This window comes from Protopterus annectens, chromosome 15.part0, assembly GCF_019279795.1.
Source record: "Protopterus annectens isolate FY-2018-M chromosome 15.part0, PAN1.0, whole genome shotgun sequence".
In the NCBI taxonomy this organism is placed as follows: Eukaryota; Metazoa; Chordata; order Ceratodontiformes; family Protopteridae; genus Protopterus; species Protopterus annectens.
Window position 1 is genome coordinate 621,508,314 of NC_056749.1, and position 14,059 is coordinate 621,522,372.

A 14,059-nucleotide genomic window follows, 5' to 3' on the forward strand; every position below is an offset into this window, starting at 1 on the left:
CTGGTTTGGCCAGCCCTGCAAAGCACTGATGTCCTAGAAATATTGGCCAAATTAGTTCAGGCTATGTACAAGGACCCGGATGATACAAGTATGAAGAGTGTTTGAACTTGCAGAGGGATTCCCACTGGGAGTGGGTACGCTTTAGGGTTCAGCTCGGAGCCTACTGCTATTTAAACTGGTAATGACTACATTAGCAAACAGATTTGAGAGGACAGATCAACAAAGCTACTATATGCAGATGATGTGACATTACAGGCAAACTCTACACAAGAACTTCAACAAAGGATAAGGGAATAGGATGCAAAACTGAAGGCATATAGGAAGAAACTGAGCACAGATAAGACAGCTAAAATAGCAGCAAGTGGGGAAATCAGAAGAATCGGAAAAGTGAGATAGAAGGGAAAATAGTGAAACAAGTTTACAGCTTTAAGTACTTGAAAGGATGATTGAGAAGTTAAGTCTGAACGAGAGGTCAAAGTTAAAATTGGAGTGGCTCTAGTCAAGTAGCACAGAGTGTCAGAGGTAGTATGTGACAGAAGAATGTGAAAAGAGGCTTAAAACTAAATTGTGCAAAACAATGGTGTGACCGGTGCTTCTGTATGCTACAGAAACCTGGGCAATGCAGGCAGATTAGTTGAGAAAGCTAGAGGTGATGGAGATGAAGTGCCTAGGGTCGCCCCTCACATCATCAGTAACCCATTTGCTATGCTTTTCTGTAAAAAGCATAGTAAATCAACCGATTTAAACTCTGATAGTCTGTTTCCTTTTTGAAACAGAATACGGACTACCAGAGAATCGGTTTGATTTCCTGAGAGTCCGGAAAAAAAACGGAGGGGTGGCAAGCCTAGAAGTGCTTGAGATGGATAGTAGGATGCACACTGTGGGAGAGATGGGGAAATAATGACATCAGAGCAGAAGCCCAAGTAGCTTCATTTGCAGACACAGTCATTATATGGTTCAGGCACATGTGCAAGAAAGCAGAAGACAATCTAGTGAAGATGATTTGAGACAAATGGGAAGAAGACAAGAGGAAACAAGGGCATCCAGCAAAGAGATAGAGAGAAGACCTGCAAATGATAAACATGACCGTCAAAAAAGGTAGGAGTGCATCAGTGAATCAAGACAGAATGCGGCAGTTGACAACACCCCAGCCTCATGTAGAAAATGGGATAAGATGGGTGGATGATGATGATGTTAATGTATGAAACAGGCAGTTGCATTTCAATGCACAATAAATATGTATTTAAGGGGCAAACAGGAGCTGGGATTCCATGTGTGCACACAGGAAAGCACTTCAGTGTGTAATGACAAAATGCATTGCTAATTGTAGGCTAAATCTGAATAAGTATTACTGATCTGATGAAGCTTTATGGTACAATTTACATATCAAAGGTGTGAAACTATTTACTTAGCTAAAATAAAACTGGAGAATTGAGTTGTAGGAGAATACTTCAGCATTTGTCAATTAAGCACGTGCATAAACATTTTAGGAAAATATCGGTATTGCATTTTTTTTTCATATTTGTTTTGAAAGGTAACTCCAGTTGTATGAGGCTACTTTTGTAAACTTTTCTCTCCTATTGTATTTTTAGTACTGAGCAGCAGTGCTTAGTTCTTGGTGGCAGGTGAATGAATCTACAAATAACATTGACTCGCTTGTGAAGCGTGTGTCTATTCTGAGACAGTAGTAAAAGTGACAGCACATTCCAGTCTAAGAATAAGGACATTGTTAATGATAGAAGTCAGTGCTTGGAGAATCAGGTGATTAGCGATCGATTAGGAGGCCTTACGTTATTGGGCAAACTTGTTACATACCATTTCATTGTGTGTTTTAAAATGAAGGATTGGCCTAGTGGAAGGCTAATGTTTGTCTTGGTTTACTTGCTGGATACGACTTCTGTCTGGGGAGGGTATAAGCAGTAAGGAGCACCAGGTATGTTTGAAATAAGTACAAAAGAACAGAACAGCTGTTTCTTAATGTTTAGGATAAGTTTAGCAGTAATACAATTAGATTACCAATAAAAGTCAGACTGAAGGGGGATTTGTAGAAAAGTGATGTCTGTAGCAGAGTTATGCAGTACAATATAGTCAGCATAAAGGGTGATATTGGATGGAAGTATTGTGAGGAAATGAATTAATGAATAGAAAGAAGAGAAATGACCTAGCACAGAACCTTAAGGCACTCCTGAGTTGTAGGTTCCAGTAACTAGATGACCAGAAGCTGGAATGGAAAATAATAGTTGGAGAACCAGGTAATACTGGTAGAGCCAAAACCTAGGATTTGGATTTATTTAAGATAACTTTGTAATCAACACACTCAGAGGCACATTTCGGTGTCACTCATGTGCTGGTGTCTTTCAAATGAGAAGTAGTTATTGGAACTGAGTGAGTGTGTGGTTGCTGAAGTGTGATTATCTGATCTAAACCCATGCTGATTTTCAATGAAGATGCCATTTGTTAATGGTACAAGGATGTGACTGTAGAGCAGTTTGCTTGATGGCTTCATTATGGACCAAAGACTGGATATGGGCCCATAGTCCTGTGAAGGAGAAGGTATGGAAACATTTGGTATACAGACTACTAATTCATGTCTGAATTGTACAAGGATAATACTTGTGATGAGTGAAAGTATAAATACATATGTTAGGGAGTTAAAAATATATGGGCAGCTAGAAGAAAAGTACTAAACATTTCAAGGTGGTTTTCCTCCTGAGGTTCTACTTCCTCATAAAATATACACATTCCTCCATCACCACATTAGAACAAACACTGAGATGTATGTACCCAGCATGTGTCAGCAATATCTGATACTTCACAATTAAATAGCCTTAACCTAAATGGCTTGGAACAGCTTATTAAAACTCCTCTAAGACTAAATCTCACCTCAGATAATAACTTCCAGCTAAATCCAGTACTGAGCAACATTATCCACCACTTTTTGGTACTCTCAAATTTCATTAGTGATCACTAATGACTTTGCTCAAAATGATTTTTGAAAACTATTTAAACACCACCACAGCTTGTTATAGGTTCACGCATCTCTGAAACCAGAGAATTAATCATCCATAGTCTTCCAGAAAGAATATAGACTCCTCTTTACCATGAGAGCAATCCTGGCCATGATCTAACCTAATTTTTGGAACAGTTGACATCTGTCCAGGATTGAGTCTTCTAAACAAAATGTAGATCTCTTCGTGCACAAAGATGTCCCTGGTTTACAATTGATGTAAAATATGTGATAAGACAATGGAACATAGCCTGCTAAATGTGCAAAGACTCTCATGTTAGCAAAGTACATCACAACTTGTTAATCCTTAAAAATGGAGAATAAAAGCAAATTCAGAAAAAAACACTTATATTAGCAATAAACAGATTGTGCTAGATGCAAGCCCAAAGCACTTTTGAAAAACTTCCAAAAAACTAACATACCAGAATACCAAAACAAATACAACTCCAAAGGTAAATGGTCCCACTCAACAATTCAAATGTAACAAAAATTTGGTCTGATGAAGCAATTGTTTATGTTGTGAAAACACTCACCAACTTTTATTTTTAAATTCTATTTAATTAAATATTTTAGCCTTGGAACGTGTGTTAGTCTAGCTCTTTGCATTTTTGTAACATACCAGAATACATTCTCAAAACAGTTGCACTAAAAGTCTAAAACCATGCTCTGCTAATGCATACAAGGACTGCACTGCCTCAGAGGTAACCACACCAGCCAGCCATTCAGCAGTACAAAATGCAATCCAATCCAACCTTCCATTTTAGAGAACTCGGTCCAAAAAGTACTTAGAATTAGCCAGAGAATCTTAATTCACCTTAAAATGGCAGCCCCACCTATATTCAAGCCTATTTCTTTAATCTTTCCATGTTCTTAGGAAACTCTATGTTCTCCAGTCAAAGATGCTACTATTCTTTTAGCTAAAGTTACTTCACCATCAGTCCCATAAGAATTTAGACCCATAGCCAATCTTTTCTGAATCACTAAATATTTGAAAAGCTGGTACATGTCTAAAAATGTTATAATATGAAAAAGATACAGTTTCGTTTCATGTACACAATATGTTTTTGTACAGGCTTTGGTAGCTGGACAGCTTTGTATGCAATCACTATGCAAGTTTATAATCATATGAATAATATCCTTTGCACAGACAGAATCTCTGTTGTTATGGCTTGGGTTGTTGAGTGGACATTTCTTCTAACTAAGCTGAAAAGAAATCTAAACTTTGTTGAAGGGACAGTGTCAAGGACTGATAGATCTCTCCCAAACATAGCATATCAATTGCAGATGGACATTTCTATGGATGTCTTCTCATACCACTGTGCCTAAGGGCCAAGTGTCAGACCCAGTTCTCTTATCTTCTCACGGTTTCTTAATAATCTAAAGCTCAGTCTCCTCTCTTTAAACCTCATTTTGTCCACAGATTTCAGCTTTATATTATACTCGGACAACCTTTTTCTAAGCTGCAATAGAAAACTGCACAGGGACATTACTGACTTGTAGTATTATACCCCTGGTAACAAGTACAATATAAAATACCACCCACCCCCAAAAAAATTATAGTTATGGCATTCACATCCTCCCTCAAGCTGTTTGAAACAACACGTATATATTTCAAAGATCCCTTAATACAAACAAAAATGTGCCAAACTGGATAAAGCCAAAACCAAACAAAATAAAAGAAAAACATATAACAGCAGCAGCTTTGAGCACCAAGTGATACTTTTATTACAAAAAAAAAAATACATAGTGGGCACTTTTGTCTATATTGTTTAATGTACGTTTTCAGACTCTTAGTTACAATTTCCCCATGATGCATTCAGTAGTAAAAGTAATATGACATCAAAGGTTAACCAATCAAAAGAACAGCTCTCAGTTTAAGCTAAGTGGCACCTAAAACCTTACACCTTAATTTGTTTAGTCAGCACACATTTAAAATTAATATGATCATGTAAATCAAACATTATTGTATTCAATCTCACCTGCCAGGCTGTCACTCATATTCTTTATTGTCCAGCAGATCCTTAGCATCATTAGTCCTGGTTTCATATTCAACAACATCTGAAAAATAAAACATTTAAAACTAGTATGTTTTTGGTGCATCTTTGTAACATTCTTGATATTCTGCTTTGTAATGACAGGTCAATGGTCATAGGTTTTTAAAATGAGTTTTCTAGTAGTCCTGCCTACAGAAATGCTTTGTAGGTTAGGCAGTAAGCAGCATATACCACAAAAGTTGTATTGCAATATTTTGGTACATCATAAGTGTGCTTATATAGGAAAGAGAAGTAAGCTGACAAAGCTTTACATCTGCTACATGCCTAGCATGAATAAGTTCCTTTAACTCTAGTTTCATAACTATCTCCTACTTTGGGTCTCTATAATATATTCTTGATATTATAACACTTATTGTTAATAATAATGGAGACTTACACATCCTCAAATAAGTATGCCCAGAAATTTCTGGACTTCATCAATATACACTCTCTGGACCAGTTAGTCTATATCCCAATCAGGTGCAATAAAATCCTGGACTTGGGCCTTACTAATATGGGGCAGCTTTTCTCACCAGCGACTGTAACTTCCTCCCTTGTCAAATCTAACCATAGATCAGTCATTTTCACCTTCAGATTGAAGATGGAACCATCTGCCTATATCTCAATATTCAGAGATTATACCAAGGTTAATCTACTAAAACTGAGCGATGACCTGCCTAAACTTAAAAGTCCCATCCATCTTGATGATCCCACTGCCTACGGAGAAACCTTTAGTGAAAAATACCATGCACATGTAAATAGCTGCATAGGTGCATCTGTCCTCAGAAGTAAATACAATGCCAAATTTAAAATTAAACCCCTATGGTAGAACCCTAATACAGATAAGCTCTATAATAAAACAAAAAATATCATGGCGTGTAAAACTAAATTTAACTCTCAAGATGCCACTAGCACTTTTGGTAAACTTAACTAACTTAGAGTCCTGATCAAATCAGCCAAAGAAGGATATGAGGTAAAAATAGTCATTTAGGCAAAGGATAACCACAAAGCCTTGTTTAACTACACTAGAAATCTCAGAAACAATTCCCAGCATTGGGCACAGCTAATAGTAAAGGTTATCACATACTCAGAAACAAAGGACGTAGCCAATCTTTTAGCAGACAAATTTATTTCAAATTTCACCCCCCTCTCCTCCTACATTCCCAGATCACAAACTTGCATCTACACCCCTCCCTCAAATCTCCCATGAGCAAGTCATCGATGTGCTATCCAAGGCCAAGAGCACTGCTTCTGTGGGGTTCCAGATAATGTACTGAGCTGACTACTATTCACACTGAAACATGTCTTCACAGACCACCTACAGTTGTTATCCAACATCAGCCTCCAAAAAGGCTTCATGACAGATAAATGAAGGATTGCAACAGTCATCCTTTTGCGCAAAGATGAGGCATCAACAGATCCAGGTAATTATAGACCCATACGCCTGACAAGCCTCATCTGTAAGGCTATGGAAAGGATCATCATGGAGTTAATAAATAAGGGGACTGGAAAGTCTCAATCTATGCTAGTTTGAATTATACTGCCTATATAACCTAGTCAACTTCTTTGAGAAGGTTAATTAAGCAATTGATATGGGCATATCAGTACACAGTGCATAGCTAGACGTCTCAAGGCATTCAATATCATCCTACACTCGGGTATCACAGATAAACTCTCCCCAGCTCAATGCAAATCCTCATATAAATCTCTGGACAGCAAATTATCTCACAAATAAAATCCAGAAAATTATGGTGGGAAGCTCTAACTCCTCCAAAAAGCCATCACTAGCACTATACCCCAAGGTTCAGTCTTTGAACTACTCCTGTTCAGCATTTACTTCTCAGACTTGAAAGCACACAGTAAGGGTTTATAGCTGACTAAGTTTGCAGACAACTGTAAACTTAGAGCCATCGTAAGCTCCCCAAAGGATACCAATATCCCCCAAGAGGCCTTTCCCAAACAAATAGTTGGTGTCAACCACTGACTAAAACTAGATGCCAAGAAATGTATAGTTGTATCCTTAGGAAAGCATGACTTCCCTTGCAGTTATCAGATTGACAACAGCCGTCTGAAAGTCGATCCACTAGTCAGGGATCAGGGAACCTACATCAACAATAAACTGTCCTTTGATTACCACTCATCCACTATTGTCAGGAAGTCCTTCTTCATTGTTTACCTTATATGTAAAGGTTTGTTGTCCAAGTCCAGGGATGTAATCATTCCACTGTACTCAGCTGTCATCAGGCCGATCCACTTGTCAAAAGTGGAGTGACCACAATGCATTCTCACTAGAAAATCAAGAACCTGAAACACAAACTATGCAAAGCATTTCAAAGCCTTAACCCTCCTCTCAGTATCACTCAGGTTACTAAGAGGTAAGATGTCCCTTGTATATAGACCATTGGCAGATCCTATCCTATCAGACCTATTACACATTTGCAAATCCAGTGGTAATGTGAATACCTGCTCAAGGGATCTCAAGCTCATTTGCAACATAAATAGAACATGCTGGAGAAATATGTATCACAGAGAGTACATCTTCTTCACAAAAAACACAGTATTCTTATTCTATTCAAATGCAATTTGGATGAATGGATGGGAAACTGCAAATTAATTTGCAGCTTAGTATGCATATCCCTCATGGATTTTGACAAAAATAAATATCTTAACATATCCTTGTTCTGTCTACTTCGGGGTCATTCATATGCAACCATTAGGGCTAAAAACTACCATGGGAATGTAAGGCAAGGCTTCTTAAGGTCCTGAGACATCAATAGCCTAGTAAGTACCTATAAATCTATGAACTACCCTACAACTTTTCTACCATTGGGTCTCAAGTCAAAATCCGCCAGTTGTTTTTTTTTTTTAACTATCAATTTGATTACTGGTGCATTAGGGGTATAGAATAAAACCCTACACACAGTATGCTTTTTCCCTTTCTTCTAAATCAGAGACACTAGCCTCCATTTCTCACTATCCACTTCATTGAAGGGTTTGTATAAGTACTGTTGCCCACTCACAGTCTCATTAACCATTCAACTAACTTTTCTTTTTAAACATATTTATAGTTCTATACATTCCTACTTTCAAATCTGAGTCTTTGGTGTTAAGTCTACTAATCCTCATCATTTGCCTTTCACTATATTATAGTTCTGTAATGTCAGATGCATACTGCCATAATGCAAATAATTGTTACTAGCCACTCTTCTAAACAGTCTATCATTTTGAAGACATTTTCCAAACTTAATGCCCAAAAATACCATGCATATGTTATGGAATTCAACATTTCTTGTCATCCAGTTCAAATAAAAAATAAGTCATCAATATAATGGGCATACTACTACTTCAAAGAAAAAAAAGATCATCAAGACTTCCCAATAAGCAACTGTAATATTTGCAAAGGTGGGGGTCATAACAGCCCCTATAGCCACCCCTTCTATATGCTGATAAAAGCGATGGCACTTGGGGAGAGGGCATGCCAAAAAAAATCAGTCCTACATTTTAAAATCAGCTTCCAGATGGAATACAAAAATCAACAAATATTGGAAGGCTTCAACACTAAATTGAAAGAGCGTCCGTTATATTGAAGGAGAATATAAGTGTATTAGTTACAATGGAATCTCTAGCATAGAAAATGTAAAATGAATCCCTGTTTAATTCTGTTGCTGTTACATGCATATGTACAAATACTGCTGTTGTCAAATTCCTCTTACAATAATACATTTTTCCACAAATGTCTACTGCATTATAAAACTGAATTAAAAAAGCCTCATGTTCATATAAAAAGTATTCCTCTGATGCTTATTGCATTATGTTATTGTATTATACTGCTGAGTAATTGTATTATTTAACTGTTCATTTTGTGCTCTTTAGTGAGCCCAGATAATGTCTATAAGGATCTAACACAGAAATGAAATAAATAAATTAACTAAATAAATAAAATGAAGAGGAATTAGAATAAAATGGCGAAAGGGGAAGATCATGAAAACCTGACAAAAGATATAAAAAAATTATATCAGAGAGTTATACACTTGTCTGAGATAAAGGAGGGATGAGAATAAAATGGAACAACAAGATAGACAGATACATTAATGTATGCCATACTGCAACTGCAAGGACTTGAAGAATTGCTTAAAGCAGGTAGAGAGCACTGTTTTTTATAGCGAGGCTGGTAGGATATGTTGCCTTATATAGGTATCAGACAGCTTGTCATACAATAAACTGAATGACTAAAACTTTACACAGTATATGTCACAGAAGTGTACAGGATCTCAGTAGCCATTCATTCTTGGCACCCACTGAAACAAAAGTCTACCTCTGCATGCTGGGTCTATGAGAGAAAAACATTTCTAGGAAACCATGAACTGGTATTCAATGAGTGACAAAATCATGTGTACTCTATCCCTTATTTTAGTTACATTCAGTATCCTGTAGAAGACTTGAAATGCTTGTGATATTTAAAACATAAAATTAATTCAATCCACATTTAACAAGCAGAAATCTATTGGATTAATCTGATTATTCGCATATGAGCTAGGTGTGCACTCTTCATTATTTCATGTCATATTTAACAGGCAGGAATCTACTGGATTAATCTGATTGATCACTTCTGTGCTGGATGGGTCCTCATTATAGCTGCTGTTTTGGAACTGATAGCTGTTGGCTGGGTATATGGTAAGTACCCCTCCTTCTTTGAAACGTAACAAATATACTGAATATACCAGAACCAACAGTATTACTGAAGTATCCATTTAGGAATATAATAGTGGAGTAAACAGAAATGATTAGAACGTGGTTTTTCATTCACTGGTATAACATGTAAGACATCTGCTGCAAATCAAGTGACTTCTCCTATTTCATTGCTATCTAGTGTACTTGTAAACAATTTTGAAATGTGGTTTTCTACCACAAAATGTTATTATTGTGGAAAAGAAAAGCAGGGTTTATTACTGTTTTAAAAAATGTTCAGTGGCTTCTCTTTCTACAAATCAGGAGTGGGTTGCTGGTTCCTCTAAATCAACAGCTACATGCGTAATGCTAACAGTAAGTAGGGGTACACTGTATGACATTTAATAAGTCAAAAATACTTGAAATGTGAAAATCTTTAACCCAAACAAAGTAGTGATATACCCCAGTTTCAGTATTGGTTTTACAGACAAATAGTAATAAAGTACGATTCCCTTCACCATCAAACAAGTAAACAGCCTCTTTACTTTAAGGCCAGCTACAAACTATATCTAAAACATCATTTTTTTTAAGGACTACACCATTTCTTCATAACTGACTTATGTCCTGCTGAAATGCATTTATTGCACTCCTCCCATAAGAATTATGTTTTATTGTTCTTTCCCCAGCTTACATATCAGCATGACTATAGATACAAATCATAATGCTTTAGTTCCTAAATATTTTATACTCTTTGCTGATTAGTGATGTTATTCCACTAACTTCACCTCTAAGTTCATGTTTGTTTTTACAGCATTTCACCCCAAAGACCATCCCCAAATGCAAATCATACATGTTTAGTCCAAACCAATTGTCTATTTTATTTGTAAAAGTTACAATAGATTCTGATTTCCTTTTAGTTAAAGGAAGCATATTATACACTTAGGACAATTCATAACTTTGTATGATGTTTACTGTGTATTCCGCTTGAATTAATTCCATTAAGTTTTGTAAATCTTTCTTTAGAGCTTGCTTAAACTTTGTAATACTGTACATAATCTTTTTCTTGGAGATTTTCTCCCCATGCCTTCCATGAAAATGGGAAATGTACTCACTTTCTAGTAAAATAAAAAACAAATAAAATTAAATAAAATAATTTGCTATAGGGAACCTCTAGATAACCACAACAGAGCAATTACATTACTGATATGGCTGCAGAAAATGGCTAGGTTTGTTATTTGCACAGTGGATAACTTTAACATTGGATGCAAACATCAGAGTTTCTGAACAGTATGTGTAAAACAGGGCATCTATACGTGATAAAAACAAAGTCCAAGTCAAAGCACGAGATGAGAAACCAAAATGCAGTAGCGTACTTCAATGTTTAATGCCCGCTTTCGTCACAAGACTTCCTCAGAATGCAACAAATCATCCCCAACAAAACATTTAAATACTAATGCCAATTACATGCAAATTGCTAATTAATTAACAAAAAAGTGTCTCTTCACCACATTCTGTGACTGAGGGCATTTCCTTAGTAATTGATGCTGTGTTGGGGTCTATCTTGGCTGGTGAAATTTCATTTATCAAAGATTCATGGCATTTTTTAAGCAAATTTGGGACATTTTTGCAGGAAAGTGATTTTGATCCCATGAGGCACATTATTTTCACCATTGATGTTGTCTCCTTATATACCTGTATTCCCCACATTTCAGGAATAGATGCAGTTTGTGATTTCTTGTCTAGGAAAAACGTCGGGTTAACTACCAATGCTATTTCTACTATCAGGTTATTTTTGGAAATTATTTTAGAGAACAATTTTTTTCTTTTTGGAAAAAAGTATTACAGACAAAAGAAAGGGGTGGCCATGGGGTCTCCGGCTGCTCCAGCTTTTGCTAATCTATTCATGGCCTGGTGGGAATTCGAGGTTATGCCCATTTTAAACAGGAAGTTTCATATTAAGTTTTATTGCCGTTTTATTGATGATTTATTTTTTGTCATAGAGGGGGATTCCTTTACTGTTGATAGTTTAATTTTAGATATTAATTTATCTTCTGATTTTTTGAAATTTATTAAAGGTTGTGTAGGGTTGCAGGCCAATTTTTTGGATGTACTACTGTATTGGGATGAAAATTAATCTAGGTTTCACAGTAGGATTTACCGTAAAGAGATGTTCACCAATGGATACTTACATTATTCAAGCAATCATCCCAGGCATGTTGTTAAAAATATTCCTCGTGGTCAATTTATACGAGCTAGTTGAATGACGTCAAAATTTTGTGACCTTCTTGATGAATTTAATATTATCATTTCTTTATTCAGTCAGAGGGGATACAGTATTGTTCAATTGCTCCAGTCAAAGGATGAGATTTTAAGCAGACGCACTACTTCTTCTAAAGCTTTATTAGATTATCCTATTTTGCCAGCCAGCACTATTAGTAACTTGAACAAAAAGAATGACATCAATCCACATGTCATGTGCTCTTTAGATATTAGTTCCGATGGGGGCCAGATCAGGCAAATTATTATCAATAATTGGAAGATAATAAATGGCAACAATGACATACGAAAAATTGTAGGGGATCGACCTTCGTTTGTTTTTAGGAACCACAATAACTTAAAGAAAATTTTAGAATTTAATAATCAAATTCAAACTAATTTACATACTAATAAAATTGGTATGCATTGTTGCCACAGCTGTAATATGTGCAGGTTTATTTCTGAGGGTCCTTACATTAAGATTGAAACCATCGACAAGACCTTTAAGGTTCCAGGTTATGTTGATTGTAATTCAAAGGGGGTTGTTTATGTCAGCCAATGTTCAGGATGTCCAGCTTTTTACATTGGTATGACGACTAGATGTCTCAAAACTAGAATTAGGGAGCATATATACAGTATTAAAACAAAGAATGAAAACAATGCTCTTTTTAAGCATTCAGTTGTTTGTACTTCTTTCAAAAAAATTTTTATTCTCTTTTCTGGACATTGTACATTCTGATTTAAGAGCAGGTGATTTTAAAAATTATTTAGAACAACGTGAGACTATTTGGCAAATTAAACTTAACTCAGATAAATTTCCAGGACTCAACGACACTATTAATGTGAAATGTTTTTTAAAATATAGGAAATTACATGTGGATAAAGATAGTGATACTATGTCATTGCTTATTTAATCAAACAGTGTATTTTTATTGATTTTATCAGTATAATTGTTTAATTTTTGTTAATTAATTAGCAATTTGCATGTAATTGGCATTAGTATTTAAATGTTTTGTTGGGGATGATTTGTTGCATTCTGAGGAAGTCTTGTGACGAAAGCGGGCATTAAACATTGAAGTACGCTACTGCATTTTGGTTTCTCATCTCGTGCTTTGACTTGGACTTTGTTTTTATTGGTTTTTTGTGCTTTGTTTGGTTTTCATCTATACGTGATTATCATTTCACGGTGAAAAATGTTAAAGGTCAGCATAAAATAACCTTCACATTGCATTTACCTGATATAGTGAAAAAGATATACAGGACTGATCATTAACTAGAAATCATTTAGGAGCCATGCTTATGGTCATGACTTTTAGTATTATATCTATATTGATTTCTCTCTTTCTTGTGTGTGTGTGTGTGTCTCTCTCTCTCTCTCCCACTTTGTGTCTCTCTGTATTTCTATGGATCATCATCATCCCTCTTTTACCATTATATTTACATGGTTGGGGTTATCACAACAATGGACATTACCTACAGCCACTAAGAAATTGCTACTTTTATCAAACAGTTTTTTGGTCGATATCTGTTTAGTTGACACTTTTTGTTTGACTAGGCAGATGGTCAACACCTATCAATAACAGTAGCCGATCAGATGATTCAAGGAGTTGTGGGATTTGCCCTTTCCCTGAGAACTGAGAAAACTTGGAGTTAGAATATACAATTAACAGGGGGCATGGCAATCCTCCTGCAAAAAACAATGTTTTCATTAGCATTTCATTGTTAAATTTTTGCATGTGCCAAGACGATTCTCGACGCATGCATTGTAGTGCGTCAGCGTGCATAATGTTAATTATTTGGTGTCGACATTATGAATGTTAAAGTCAGTGCTGTTTGAAAAACCATTACGATATATATATATATATATATATATATATATATATATATATATATATATATATATATATATATAAATACACACACATTATATATATATATATATATATATATATATATATATATATACATACACATACCAGAATTCAACAAAATCCCTTATTATCAAATCCCAGTTTGTCGACACTGAAAATATTTAAACCCCATGTCATCAAACAAGTGGAACAACAAATATCCGCCCAGGGTAAGTAACCATTTA

The 14,059-nt window shown here is 35.7% G+C and overlaps 1 protein-coding gene across 1 annotated transcript in view; it reads left to right on the forward strand.

Annotated features, from left to right (window-relative positions):
• The window catches only part of SLC6A14 (solute carrier family 6 member 14), a 357,534-nt gene that overhangs the window by 244,613 nt on the left and 98,862 nt on the right, over positions 1–14,059 (forward strand). Inside the window, exon 11 of the mRNA XM_044057456.1 lies at positions 9,615–9,714. Within this exon, the coding sequence (XP_043913391.1) occupies positions 9,615–9,714 (100 nt within the window). The remainder of the gene's footprint in view (positions 1–9,614; positions 9,715–14,059) is intronic.